This window comes from Peromyscus maniculatus, chromosome 4 (assembly GCF_049852395.1).
Source record: "Peromyscus maniculatus bairdii isolate BWxNUB_F1_BW_parent chromosome 4, HU_Pman_BW_mat_3.1, whole genome shotgun sequence".
Classification (NCBI taxonomy): domain Eukaryota; kingdom Metazoa; phylum Chordata; class Mammalia; order Rodentia; family Cricetidae; genus Peromyscus; species Peromyscus maniculatus.
This window is the reverse complement of record NC_134855.1, coordinates 64269179-64282315: the sequence shown is the minus strand read 5'-3', so window position 1 is coordinate 64282315 and position 13137 is coordinate 64269179. Positions and strand designations below refer to the sequence as shown.

The 13137-nt window shown below is 37.0% G+C and overlaps 1 protein-coding gene across 1 annotated transcript; it reads right to left on the bottom strand.

Moving 5' to 3' along the window:
• Positions 1-230: 230 nt before the first annotated feature.
• LOC102927457 (olfactory receptor 10AG1-like) lies at positions 231-1208 on the bottom strand. Its single transcript, XM_006989773.3, has one exon. The coding sequence runs from the start codon at positions 1206-1208 to the stop codon at positions 231-233; it is 978 nt and encodes a 325-aa protein (XP_006989835.2).
• Between the last annotated feature and the right edge of the window lie 11929 nt (positions 1209-13137).

Below are 13137 nucleotides of genomic sequence, written 5' to 3'. Positions count from 1 at the left end.
CCAGGATAGCTGGGGCTGTTACACAGAGAAACCCTATCTCCAAAAAACAAACAAAAACATGACATTTTCACAATGAGTTAGTTCATTTATGCTGATTACACTCAACACAATAACTTCTATGAAACAAGTGTCTTTTAAAACATTGTAATTTGTTAATCACAAAACTGAACTTCAGCATTAAATTTTGCAACACCAAGCTTGAGTTTTCATTTGTATGCATCTGTATTTTCCTATTTTAAGCTTTCCCACCTTGTCAGTAACTTATTTTGCAGTTTTCTCAATGCCATCATGATGTCCTTGTTCCTCAGAGTGTAGATAAGAGGATTCAAAGCTGGAATCAAAATGGTGTAGAAAAGAGAGAGCAGCTTCCCTATTCCTTCTGACTGATTTGATTTGGGTTGTAAATAAGTGATGCTAGCAGTTCCATAGAACAAGACTACAACTATCAAGTGAGACGAGCAGGTGGAAAAGGCCTTGGCCCTCCCTTTGGCTGAGGAAAGTTTCATAATGTTGCAGATAATCTTGACATAGGAGCCAATGATCAGAAGAAATGGAACCATGACGAACACCACCGCAACGACATAGACTGCTACTGTATTTACAAAAGTATCACCACAAGCAAGCTTGAGTAGTGGGGGGATGTCACAGAAGAAGTGATCAATTTTGTTAGAAGCACAAAAGTGCAAAGAGAATATCTGGTAGGTCTGCCCAATTTCTACTGGAATCCCACTGATCCAGGAGGCAGCTATAAGCTGCAAACATACTTTATCCTTCATGAGTAAAGAATATTGAAGAGGTTTGCAAATGGCCACATAGCGGTCATAAGCCATTGCTGCCAGTAAGAGGCACTCTGTGCCTCCTAACATAAGGACAAAATACATTTGTGTTGCACAGGCAAGCACAGAAATATTTCCTTTTAGGGTGTAAAGATCCATAAGCATTCTTGGGATGGTAGCTGTTACATAACAGACTTCCAAAAAGGAAAAGTTGCTAAGGAAAAAATACATAGGGGTCTGGAGAGCAGGGTCAGTTTTTGCTAACAGTATTATAATGCTGTTGCACATCAGAATAGTCAGATACATGAACAAAAATATTATAAACAGCATCCACTGCAGACTAGGAACATCAGAAAATCCCAGAAGAATAAATTCTATCAGTGTAGAGACATTTGATTTTTCTGTTTTAAATTGGTCTTCATCTGCAGACATGGTAAAATTGAAATAGTTAATTCCATTGTAATTTGAACTGCATTAACACCATAACTGAATCATAAGCATACATGCCACAACGTACATTAAAGGCCCATTCACCTTAGTCTAACTCCAATATTTGACACGTCAAAACTGAATATGTTGCTGAAATCAATCCAATATATAAGTACCATGTATCTTATTGATGTATTATGATACACATGTAATTTATTATTGTATATTATGGGCAAACATCATTTTATCACTGAGAGATAGTTATGTTACCTTATTTTTTAACATTCTGTCCCAGTTTATAATATTTTTATTTATATTCCATCATTTTATCTACAAAACTTTTTCCCTTGAAAATTGTGACCACTCAGTAAAAATGATTTAAGTCTTCATTTTAATATTTTAATTAGACTTAATATTCTGAAGCTAATATTTTCTGATGAAAAGATAGTTTATTATGACTCTACTTTTTACCCCTCTCCTCTCAAGTATGTCAGGTATGAAAACTTTAGCCTCAGCAACCTTCTCAGTAAACTTTTCAACTAACTGATCCAATGTACAAAAATACTAGTTCAGGCAGGATATGCAGCTCAGAGTTATATCACTTTCCTGTTCAAAGGAGTACTTAGGTTAAATTGACATGCATATGAAAAACAAACCTGATATATGTTATTAAATTAACTTTAAGATAAGAAATATAAGTTGTTACACAAACTATGCTTCTGTAGTGTTCTTCTTCATGTGAAACTTTTCTCTGTGATTCTCTCTGAAATTCTGAGAATTTCATCCATATTTTCCTTTTTCTCTAAACTATTTCATCTATACATCATTGAGTACATTATTTTCTACTTTGAATTAGTATACCAGTAAATAAATTTCAACAGACAAATATCCCCATTTTTTCTCACTTTTATTAGTACTAGTTTTAAGACAATGTCAAACACATTAATAGCACTATTACTGTTATTTATATTATTTGAAATATGTATTATTTCATTTCACAGATAAGAAAATGAATACAGTAGTTGTACTAAGTATTTAGCTTATATTTAGGTGATATTCCCAGAATTTCATGATTTTTGCTTGGTTGTCTTGATTTTCAAGTTAAGAAATATTCTAGCAGCATAATTATACATTACCTTGATTGAGCTCCATCAAATTGCATTTGAAAATAGAGGTGGCTTTTAGCTTGTGACTTATCAAAGCCTCCCAAGGAAATCACTCTACCAGCAACAGGTAATAGCTGGACATTCAGTACTCCTGAAATAGAAAGATATACAGTACCCCTGGGGACCACCTTGGCTCATGTGTGGATTTAATTTCTAGTAGACACTCAGGTGGTAATTGTTCCTGTTCTATTTCAGAGCCATGATTTCTGAATGGACCCATCTTTGGTGTCACTCTTGCTGGCACAGATGACTCATCCTTCTTGGGGAGTTCCTCTTAAAGTGAAATACCAGTTAATTGCTTAGTTTTCCTTTAGAGAAAGAGGTGCACTATTCACAGCTGTGGCAGTTGAGGATCTTACACTGGCATGGCTTTGTTTTCCTCCTGACTCATACAGCCATGCCACCTTGTCCTAAAGGACAGTGAGCCTTGTGTTCCTCCATACACACTGGGATCTTTGTCTGCCATATTTAGAGTAGTAGAAGCCCTTTTAATCATTGGAATTTTTACTGATAAATCAACTTTTAAGAATTTATAAGTATGCTGGGCGGAGGTGGCACACGCCTTTAATCCCAGCCAGGCGGATCTCTGTGAGTTAGAGGCCAGTCTGGTCTATAGTGCTAGATACAGGACAGGCACTAAAACTACACAGAGAAACCCTGTCTTGAAAACAAACAAACAAACAAATAAAAAAATTAAGTATAACCACCAGCATGGATTTTTAACTGCATTTAGGCAGGTGTTTTTGGATTACACATTAAACACGACACTCTCTAGTTATCTCATGGGTACAGATACATTTGTTCATCCTGCTTTCACTTCTTTGGCTGTTTGATCACACTTTTCTGAAATCTCATTTTCTTTCTGTTCTGAATCCTGCTTCTTTTTACAATAAAATTCCTATCATGCATTGTACCTCTGTACACATGCTATCAATGGAATATATCTTGGTCTGTTTCACATCCTATTACTAAAATACCAATTACATATTTTGTGATTCTTAAATATCACAATAACCTGAAAGTATCTCAGAAACTAAAGCATTGCCTTTCCAATTACTGTCCAAAAAATAAATTATCCTAAACTCACAGTGAAGTACAGTTATGTGGTCAGTAATTAGAAATTCTGATTCTACCGTTCTGTAGACAATAATCATACTCACACAGACAACTGGATTTCAGAAAAAAAAGAATTGTAAACAAAACATCAGTAAGAAAACCCACATTGTTTGGGTATGTGCATGCTTGTGGCAGGTGTGGGTGTGTAGGCAAAAGGCACATGGGTACAACTTTCAGGTGTCAACTCTTTCCTTCCTGTTGTTGAGACCAAACTCATGTGTTCCTTCTGCTGCTGCAGTGTGTACTTTAGGATAGCTAACACATGAATTTCCAGCTCCTGTCTCTACCTTCCATCCTAAGGTAGGAACACTAGGGTGACAGATGCATATAACTGTTTCCAGTTATTTTAAAGGTCTGGGGATCAAACACTCACCATCTCAAACAAATCCCTTTTTGAGCATCAACTTATAGCATACACACACACACACACACACACACACACACACACACACACACACACACACACATATATATATAACTAGAGCTCTGGGAGTCCAGTTGAAGAGAGGGGAAGAAGGGTTATATGAGCAAGGGGGGTCATGATCATGATGGCGAAATCTACAGAGATACAACCAAACCAAGCTAATGGGAACTCATGAACTTTAGACCAACAGCTGTGGAACCTGCATGGGACCAGACTAAGCCCTCTGCATACAGGAGACTGTTGTGTAGTTTGGTCTGTTTGAGGGGCTCCTGGCAATGGGATCAGGATCTATCCCTGGTGCATGATCTTTCAGGAACTCAATACCTATGGTGGAACACCTTGCTCAGGCTTGATGCAGTGGGGAGTGCCTTGGTCCTACCTCAACTGAATTTGCCAGGCCTTGATGACTCCCCATGGGAGTCCTTAAACTTTTGGAGTAGGGGATGGGGAGTGAGTACAGGAGGGCTAGGGGGAGCTGGAGGAGGGATTTAGAGGAGGATTTGTGGTTGGTATGTAAAATGAATAAAAAATTTCTTAAAAAAGAAAACCACTTTACATCACTCACAAATTGTCTCTTACACAAATATGGGACATATTCTCCTTCCAGCTTTCACCCAGGGCATCAAGTATGTCAATTCTACATCATCTATAACCTATGATGTTTTATACTTTGGGAATGTGAAGTCCCTGTAAGAAGATTCTAGTTTCATCTTAATTGTATCAATATAGTAAACCAATAGTTCATTTTAGAATAATTTCCACTGGCTTGGAAAGCTTTAATGTATCTTTACTCACATCTTACTGAAATTTTGTTTGACTGCAAATTTATGTTCTTATAGAGATGTTTTGTATAATTATTCATAAATGTTGTATGTAGCACAGGTTTTCATTTCTTCCATGTCTTATTTAGGATTGGAATGGTGATGTGAATGCTGACTTTTTAGTTAAATCATGTGTTCCACAGCATTTATGTTGCTTCACCTTTCAAATACTAGTGAATGAAATTAGCTTTACTATTTTTTAAAAATGTTTGAGAATTTCATTCATGTACATAATATGTAAAGGTCATATCCGCTCCTCATTTTTCTCTCCAATTTCCCCAAACCATTTTAATGCACGCTTTCTCCCAACTTTGGACCTTCTTATTTATTCATTTTTTTCTATATCCCACTTTTCTAATTAGTGTTTACCATATGGATATAGGTGTGATGGCATCCACTGAAGCATGAGAAACCTGTCATGTCTTCAGCATATGTAAGCCCCTCCCATTCCACACTGGAATTAAAACAAAATTTATTTTTCATACCAACCAATTTCCCCTCCCATTCCTCCTCTGGCTCCCCCCCTCCCTTTCACCAACCCACCCCACATACACTCCTCCAAAAGGGTAGGGTCACCCATGGGGAGTCACCAAAACCTGGTACATTCAGTTGAGGCAGGACCAAACCTCTATCCCCTGCATCAAGGGTGAGCAAGGCATCCCACCACAGGGAATGGGCTACAAAATCCCAGATCATACACCAGGGATACATCCTGATCACACTACCATGGAACCCTCAAACAGACCAAGCTACACAACTGTCTCCCACATGCAGAGGGCCTAGTCCAGTCCCATGCAGATGCCACAGTTGTTGGTCTAGAGTTCCTGAGTTACTATTGACTTGGTTCAGTTGTCTCTGTAGATTTCCCCATCATGATCTTGACACCCCTTCCTCATATAATCCCTCTTCCCACTCTTCGATTGGACTTCCAGAGCTCAGCCTGGTGCTTGTCTATGAATCTCTGTATCTGCTTCCATCAGCTACTGGATGAAGACTCTATAACAACAGCGTATTCAGCAATCTGATTAGAGGGGTGGGCCAATTCAGGCTCCCTCTCCACTATTGCTAGTAGTCTTAGCTGGGATCATCCTTGTGGATTCCTGGGAATTTCCCTAGCATCAGGTTTCTCCATAACCCCATAATGTCTCCTTCTATCAAGATATTTTTAAATTGCTCTCCCACTCTGTCCCTCCTCCAGCTCTACCATCCTGTTCCCTCATGTTCTCATCTGCCATCCCCTCCTCTTTTCTGCCCTCAGTTTACACAACAGATCTCATCTATTTCCCCTTCCCAGAACAATCCATGTATCCCTTTTATTGCCCTTGTTACCTAGTTTCTATGGAGCTATGGGTTGTAGTCTGGTTATCCTTTCCTTTAACTCTGGTATTTTTAACTGACCTTGTAGATGTAACCAATCGTCTTATTAAAATAAGAAACACAGAGCCAATGTAAAAGAGAAAGTCGAGAGGTCAGAGCTCAGAGATAAAATCTTACCTCCTGCAGTGCTCCTAACTTCCCCGAGAGAGAGCTACTTCCTGTTTGTCTGTGTTTAAATAGTCTTTCTGTTCTACCTTCTCATTGGTTGTAAACCCAACCACATGACTGCCTCATCACTGCCTGTAAGTACTGCCCTCCAGGTCTTAAAGGCGTATGTCTCCAATACTGGCTGTATCCCTGAACACACAGAAATCTACCTAGCTCTTCTAACCACCACGCTCTTGCTATGGCTCTAATAGCTCTGACCCCAGGGCAACTTTATTTATTAACATAAAATTAAAATCACATTTCAGTACAAATAAAATATTACCATATGACCTAATCTTTTTCAGGTTTCACACAGATAACCACAGGTGCTTTGAGTTCATGACTTCAAATGTTGTGTTATATTTTAAAGATACAATTTCTACTACTCCTTCCCAACTTCTAGCTTTTACATTCTTTTGAACAGGTTTTCAGCATTGTTCCTCTGATCACTGTGGGTAAGATAGGTGAACAAATGTCCCATGTATGGCTAAGAACTCACAGAAACATACTCTCGGGACTTTGATCAGGTTTGCGTCCATGTGTTAACTATTAAACACTTTCATATTTCATAATCATTTCTCCCCTTCACACTGCACAGCCAGCTAAGGTGAGGAAAGACCCAAACCTTATTTTCCATTCCCCACCCACATTTTAAAATAAAAATTAATATAGTTCCCTTACATAATATTACTTTTAAAATGTCGTTATGGTTCAATAATGTCTCAAAAGAAAACAAATCTCCCACAAAAAAAGGAAGATTACAGATGAGGAAAGATTGTACAATAAAAATGGACAGATGGCTACTATTTTTGTTGAAACACACAGTAAGTGACTCTTTAATTTGTAATGGGTGAGCTCAAGTTAACAAAGATTATAGTTTGAAAAGGCATGTGCATAAATATGTAGTCAAGTTTAGTGCTGATAAATAATTGGGTCATAACAAAATAGCAGAATTGGAATAAAGTCTGGCTTCTCAAAATTTTTTGTTTAAAATGCAACTCAGATGGATTGTGCATTATAAAAGCTAGTAATGTGGTAACATATTTAATAGCGAAATTACAAAAGCAATTTATTTGATAATGGTGTGTTTTTAATGCAATATATAGAGAATGTGACAGATACAATACACCTTTAAGGCACAAATACTTCTAAAACCAGTTTATCTCATCATACTGCAGCATACAATACACCTTTAAGGCACAAATACTTCTAAAACTAGTTTATCTCCTCATACTGCAGCTGGCAAAGAAACTGAAAAATCTACCCAAAGAAGTTTGAAGAGTGGAGATGCGAGGCGGGGTGATTTTTTTTTTTAGCACCTTCTCTGACATTTATGAGAACGTGGTATGGTTACATGAACATGAGACATTAGATTCATTTTCTCTGACTTTTTCCATAGAAAATTCCAAATGTCCAGATTACTGGAAAATATGACTTGAATTTCACAAAAGCATGCCATCTTCTGTGATATTTTTCATAGTTTTCCTTTACCTCAGTGAACTACTATATATTTGTGTACATATAGTACATATATATTATAAATATAAATATAAATATATAAATATATATATATATGTACAGTCCTTTGTAATCACACATTATTTAGTGTGAGGTTCTTGATGGGTATTGCAAAACTTATTTTCACCGTGTTTAATATAAAATTTAGCAGGTAGGCAAGGGTAGAAAATCCGTAATTTGGAAAATTTTGATATATAAACTTTCAAATCTGGATTGCTGTTTAAAATATGCATTTTTTTCTTGTTGGAAGAGTGAGGGTTTCCTTTTAGAAATGCTGTAGGTCATTGTCATAAGTGGGTAACTTTTATTGCCTGCATATACCCCAGTATATTAACATTTTCTAGCTCAGAAATCATTATTTTTATGTCCAGTTTTGTTTTACATTATTAAAAAATGAAGTATGGCATAGTGGCACATTCCTTTATTTTTTTTTTGGTTGGTTTGTTGTTGTATTTGTTTTGTCTTTGCTGAAATAGATTGAGCATGCACTATAGACTGATTATAGTTTCGCCTTGTTAAACTCCTCCCAGTTCCTCTCCACCTCCCCTTCCCTCCAGATTCACCTCCTTCAGTCTCTTGTTAGAAAAGAAGCTTCTAAGAGCTAACAACCCAGTGTGACAAATTAAATTATAATAATATGGAAGAAAAACTGTCATATTGAAGTTGGACACATCAAGTCAATAGGAGGAAAAGAGTCCTTAGAGCAGGAATAAGAGTCAGAGACTCACTCATTCTCCCAGTCAGGAGTCCCATAAAAATACTAAGCTGAAACCTATAATATATACACAGAGGACCTGGTGAAGATTCCTTTAGGCTCTGTGCACTCATATGAGCCTTGGCTAGTTGATTCAGATGGCCTTATACTCCTAGTGTTCTCCATAACCGATGGCTCTTACAATCTTTCTGCTTTATTTTTTTTTTTTGTGGGGTTTCCTGAGCTCTAAGGAGAGGGAATTGATGGAGATATCCCATTTAGGTTCTCTTAACATAATATTTGGCTGTGGGTCTCTGCATCTTTTCTCATCTCCTGCAAGAGGATGTTTCTCTCATGATAATCGAATAAGAGACTGATCTATGAGTCTAGCAGAATATAATTAGGAGTCATTTCATTGAGATTTTTTTTTTTTGAGACCAGTAGTTTTGGTTTAACTCCAGGTCTCTAGTCTGTCTGCTCTCTGGTTCTTGGTTACCCGAGCAGTGTTGGGAATGGGTTCCTTCTCATGGAGTGGGCCTTATATCAAACCAGACATTGGTTGGCTACTCCCACAAATTCTGTGCCACCATCTCCCTAGCATATTTTGCAAGCAGGGCAATTTGTTGGTCAAAAGTTTTGAGGTCAAGATGGTCTTTACATTTCTTTGGTAGCTTGCAGAGTATCTTCCTTCACCAAGAAACTAGAACATAGGGGATAAGGCTCCTTGTAGGCACAAGCTTGACTTTTTCTATCTTCAATTAATTGTGTGAGTGTTGTTTTCAGCAGTTGGGTCTTTCTGTCAGTTTGCAGAGAGCAACCCTTTTTTATCAGCAACAGCCTGGGTTGTTTGTGAATTCCCATGGGACACCCTTGGCCTACAACACAATTGAATCAACCCAGTCCCACTAGTGTACCCTTGTTTGGTATCCAGATTTGGCCAGTTGAGACTCTTTTCCACCCACTAATCAGAGACCTCATTAGAATTACCTTCATATGTCTCAATAAGTTTTCACTCTACTAGGTTTCCATAATATCCCCCAAATATCCCTCAGTTGCAGCTGTCTCTCCCCACATTTTCCTCCTAACCTCTCTTCCCTCCTCCTTCTCACCTGATTGTCCCAGTCATGTCCCCACCTGCCTATAAAATTTATTCCATTTTCCCCTCCCAGGGAGATCTATGTGTCTCCCCTTGTCCCTTACCCTGTACCTAACCTCTCAGGGTCTACAGATAGTCACTGATTACAGCTGTTCCATATAATAAAGCTGCAGTTATCAGATGAGATGAGCAGGTAGACAAGGCTTTAGATCTATCTCCAGACAATAAAAACTTCAGAATGTTGCAAATAAATTTACCATAGGAAAAAGTAAGTACCACAAAACAACAAGTATTACTTAATTATTAACAAATGTATCGGCCAACAATCAAGGTTGAATAGTGAGGAAATGTCAGGGAAAATGTCATGGATTCTGCTAGATCCTCAAAAGGGCCATGAAAAAAATCTGGTAAGATTGTCCAGGAACAATAGGAATGAACCTGATTTAGCATGCAAACACCATCTGTACATGGACTTTGTGGTTCATGCCTGGGACATAAATCAAAGGCTTGCAAATGGCCACATAATTTTCATAGGCATCACAGTCAGAAGAAGGCACCTAGTGTCTGAATATATAAAGACAAAGCACACTTGTGCTTCACAGTTCAGAAAAGTACTATCTCCTTTTGAGGTACAAAATCATAGAAGCATTTTTAGCATGATGACTGTTACATAACAGATTTTCACAAAAGAAAATGTGCTAAAGAAAGATGAATGCATAGGTTCCTTTAAGAGCAGGGTCTTTTTTTTTTTTTTAACTAGAATTCTTATGCTCTTCCACTTAACAATAGTCAAAAACAAGAACAAAAATATCTCAAGCACCCAGTGGATATGAGGGGGCATCAGAAATCCCCATGATGGAAAGTTCTATTTATGCTGTAATATTTGATTTTTTTCTGTTTTATTGTGTTCATTATATGCAGATATGGTAAATTCTGTATGGTCTATTTATTCTATTTTTTTCCAAATCCATTTATGCTCTTGTTGGCTGGCTTAAATAGATTTATGAATATACTGCTAAGCATGTGTAAGTAAATATGTAACAATACTTTGGTTCATTTCTCATGAGATTTGTAACAATAAAAATGAACTGACCTGTTGTCAAGATAAACTCAAGAAGTAAAGATAGTTTTACAAATGTAATTACAGTTTCATGACTGTTTTAAAAGATTATTAATTTCTGTTAAGGGTATATTGAAAAAATATAATATTTTCTTATTTTTGACTGAAAATAAACAAATTAAATTACATGTTTTGTATTAATTCTTTTTATGTATCACCTTTTTTTTTATATCCAACTATTTTCTACTTTTTAAAAATCTATCTGAAGAATTTCCTTGAAGCTTTTCTGTAATTCAAAATGAGTTTGAAGTTCCCTATTTTGCACCACAGTAACATGTTTTTCTTAAATCATCTGTTTGTTAATGAGGAAGTAAATGGATATATTTTTTTGCTGATCTCTTCTGGTATTCCATGATTCATGATACATAAGGAAAATCATTAACTACAAAAGCTCCTTCACAATTTTTTCCTTAGTACCTCATGTGTAACATGCCAAAATATGAATTAAAATTTCATGTATGAGAATATGGCCAGTTCTGCTGAGCCTTGTCCTGTCTCCTTGGTAGGAGCATCCCCTTTCTTGTCTCATTTCCTTGTATCCTAATGTGGTTTCCTTACTGTATTTTTTTTTTCCTAATGGTGCTCAGTAAAGTTGCACCTTGACATTTACCACATTGTTTCTGGTTAGACTGGAAAGAACCAGAAGTTGAAAACAGATGTGAAATGTGTAAGACATCCCCCTAACTTAATTTTTTTTTTTTTACTTTGCCATCATGATTCTGAGCACTCCCCCCACACACACACACTGGTTTTATAATCCTTCCTCCTCTTCAACAGAACTCTGGAATCTTGGCCAAGTGTTTGGCTGAGGGTCTCTGCATCTGCTTCCATCAGTCACTGGATGTAGGTTCTAGCCTCTCTGGGGTTGTGGATTGTAGTCCGGTTATCCTTTGCTTTGCTTCTAACATTCACTTATGAGTGAGTACATACCATGTTTGTCTTTCTGGGTCTGGGTTACCTCACTCAGGATGATTTTTTCTAGTTCTATCCATTTGCCTACAAATCTCATGATGACATTGTTTTTTACTGCTGTATAATGTTCCATTGTATAAATGTACCACATTTTCTTTATCCAGTCTTCTGTTGAAGGATATCTAGGTTGTTTCCAGGTTCTGGATTTTACAAATAATGCTGCCATGAATCATTATGGGAAAAAAAAAACCACACAAATACCTGACCAAAGCTAATGAGAGCTCATGAACTGACAGCTGGGGAGTCCTCTGAATGTGGGTGAAAGTTACATGGCTTGATGTATTTGTTGGTTCCCTGGCAATGGGACCAGGGCTTACCTTGAGTACAAAAAGGGGCTTTTTAGACCCCATTTACTATGGTACAGTGCCTTACTCAGCCTTGAGGTGGGAAGGAGGGGCTAGGTCTAGTCCCAACATGGTATAACAGCCTGTGTTGACTACCCAAGGGAGGCCTAACTCTTTATGAGGAGAGGATAGGGTGAGATGGGGGAGGTGGAGGGAGCAGGAGAAGAGGAGGAAAAGGGAACAGGGGTTGGTATGTAAAAGGAAATAAAATATTTTTAAATAAAAAATTATATATACATATATATTACTTTGTTTTAAAAATAATTTATAAAATTTTGAATTGTTTTTTTTTCTGTATGTTCAATCAAACTTAACCAAAATTTAAGAGCTAATAATAGTGTATACATCACAGAACTATTGTGCAACATGGAAACAAATCATTTCAAACCACTTAAGATAGCATGTTACAAACCTGATTACATATATTTTCCCTATGTTTATATAAACAGTGGCTGCTTTCTATATAATTTCTTATCTCCTGGAAGCCTAGGGTGGGGATTTTTTCCTCATTGAAATGTTTCCATTTTTAGAAAAACTAAGTCCTAATGCTGAAAAATTGTTTATGTTTTCTAACATTGCATTGACTAATTGTATTGGAAACAAAAAAAAGTTTTATTTTTATTCTTTTCTCATATATTACATCTGATCACTGTTTTCCCTCCCTCCAGTCCTCCCCCTCTCTCTCCCAGTCTCCTCTAGATTCCCTCCTCCTCCTTGTCCCTTTATAAAAGAGCAGGCCTCCCAGGGATATCAACTGAACACAGAATTACAAGTTACCATAAGACTAGGCACATACCCTTTGTAAAGACTGAATGAGGCAACCCAGTAGGAGGGAAAGCATCCAAGAGCAGGCAAAAGAATCAGAAGAATACAAGGACAGGGGTTTTACTGGGGGAATTTTGGAGTAGGTAAAGCACAATCATTTCTTGTTGACTTACAAACTTCTATTTGCCCATATAAATCAAGGGAAAAAAACCTGATGTTTAAAAGCAGAACATTTTTAATGAGCTTGCAGATTAAGTATGAAACATCGAGTCCATTGAGAGGAAACCATATTATCAATTTATTTATAGGATGAAATTGTGTTCTAATTAAATATACAAACATATAAAAATATTTTTTCTGATTTGAATTGTC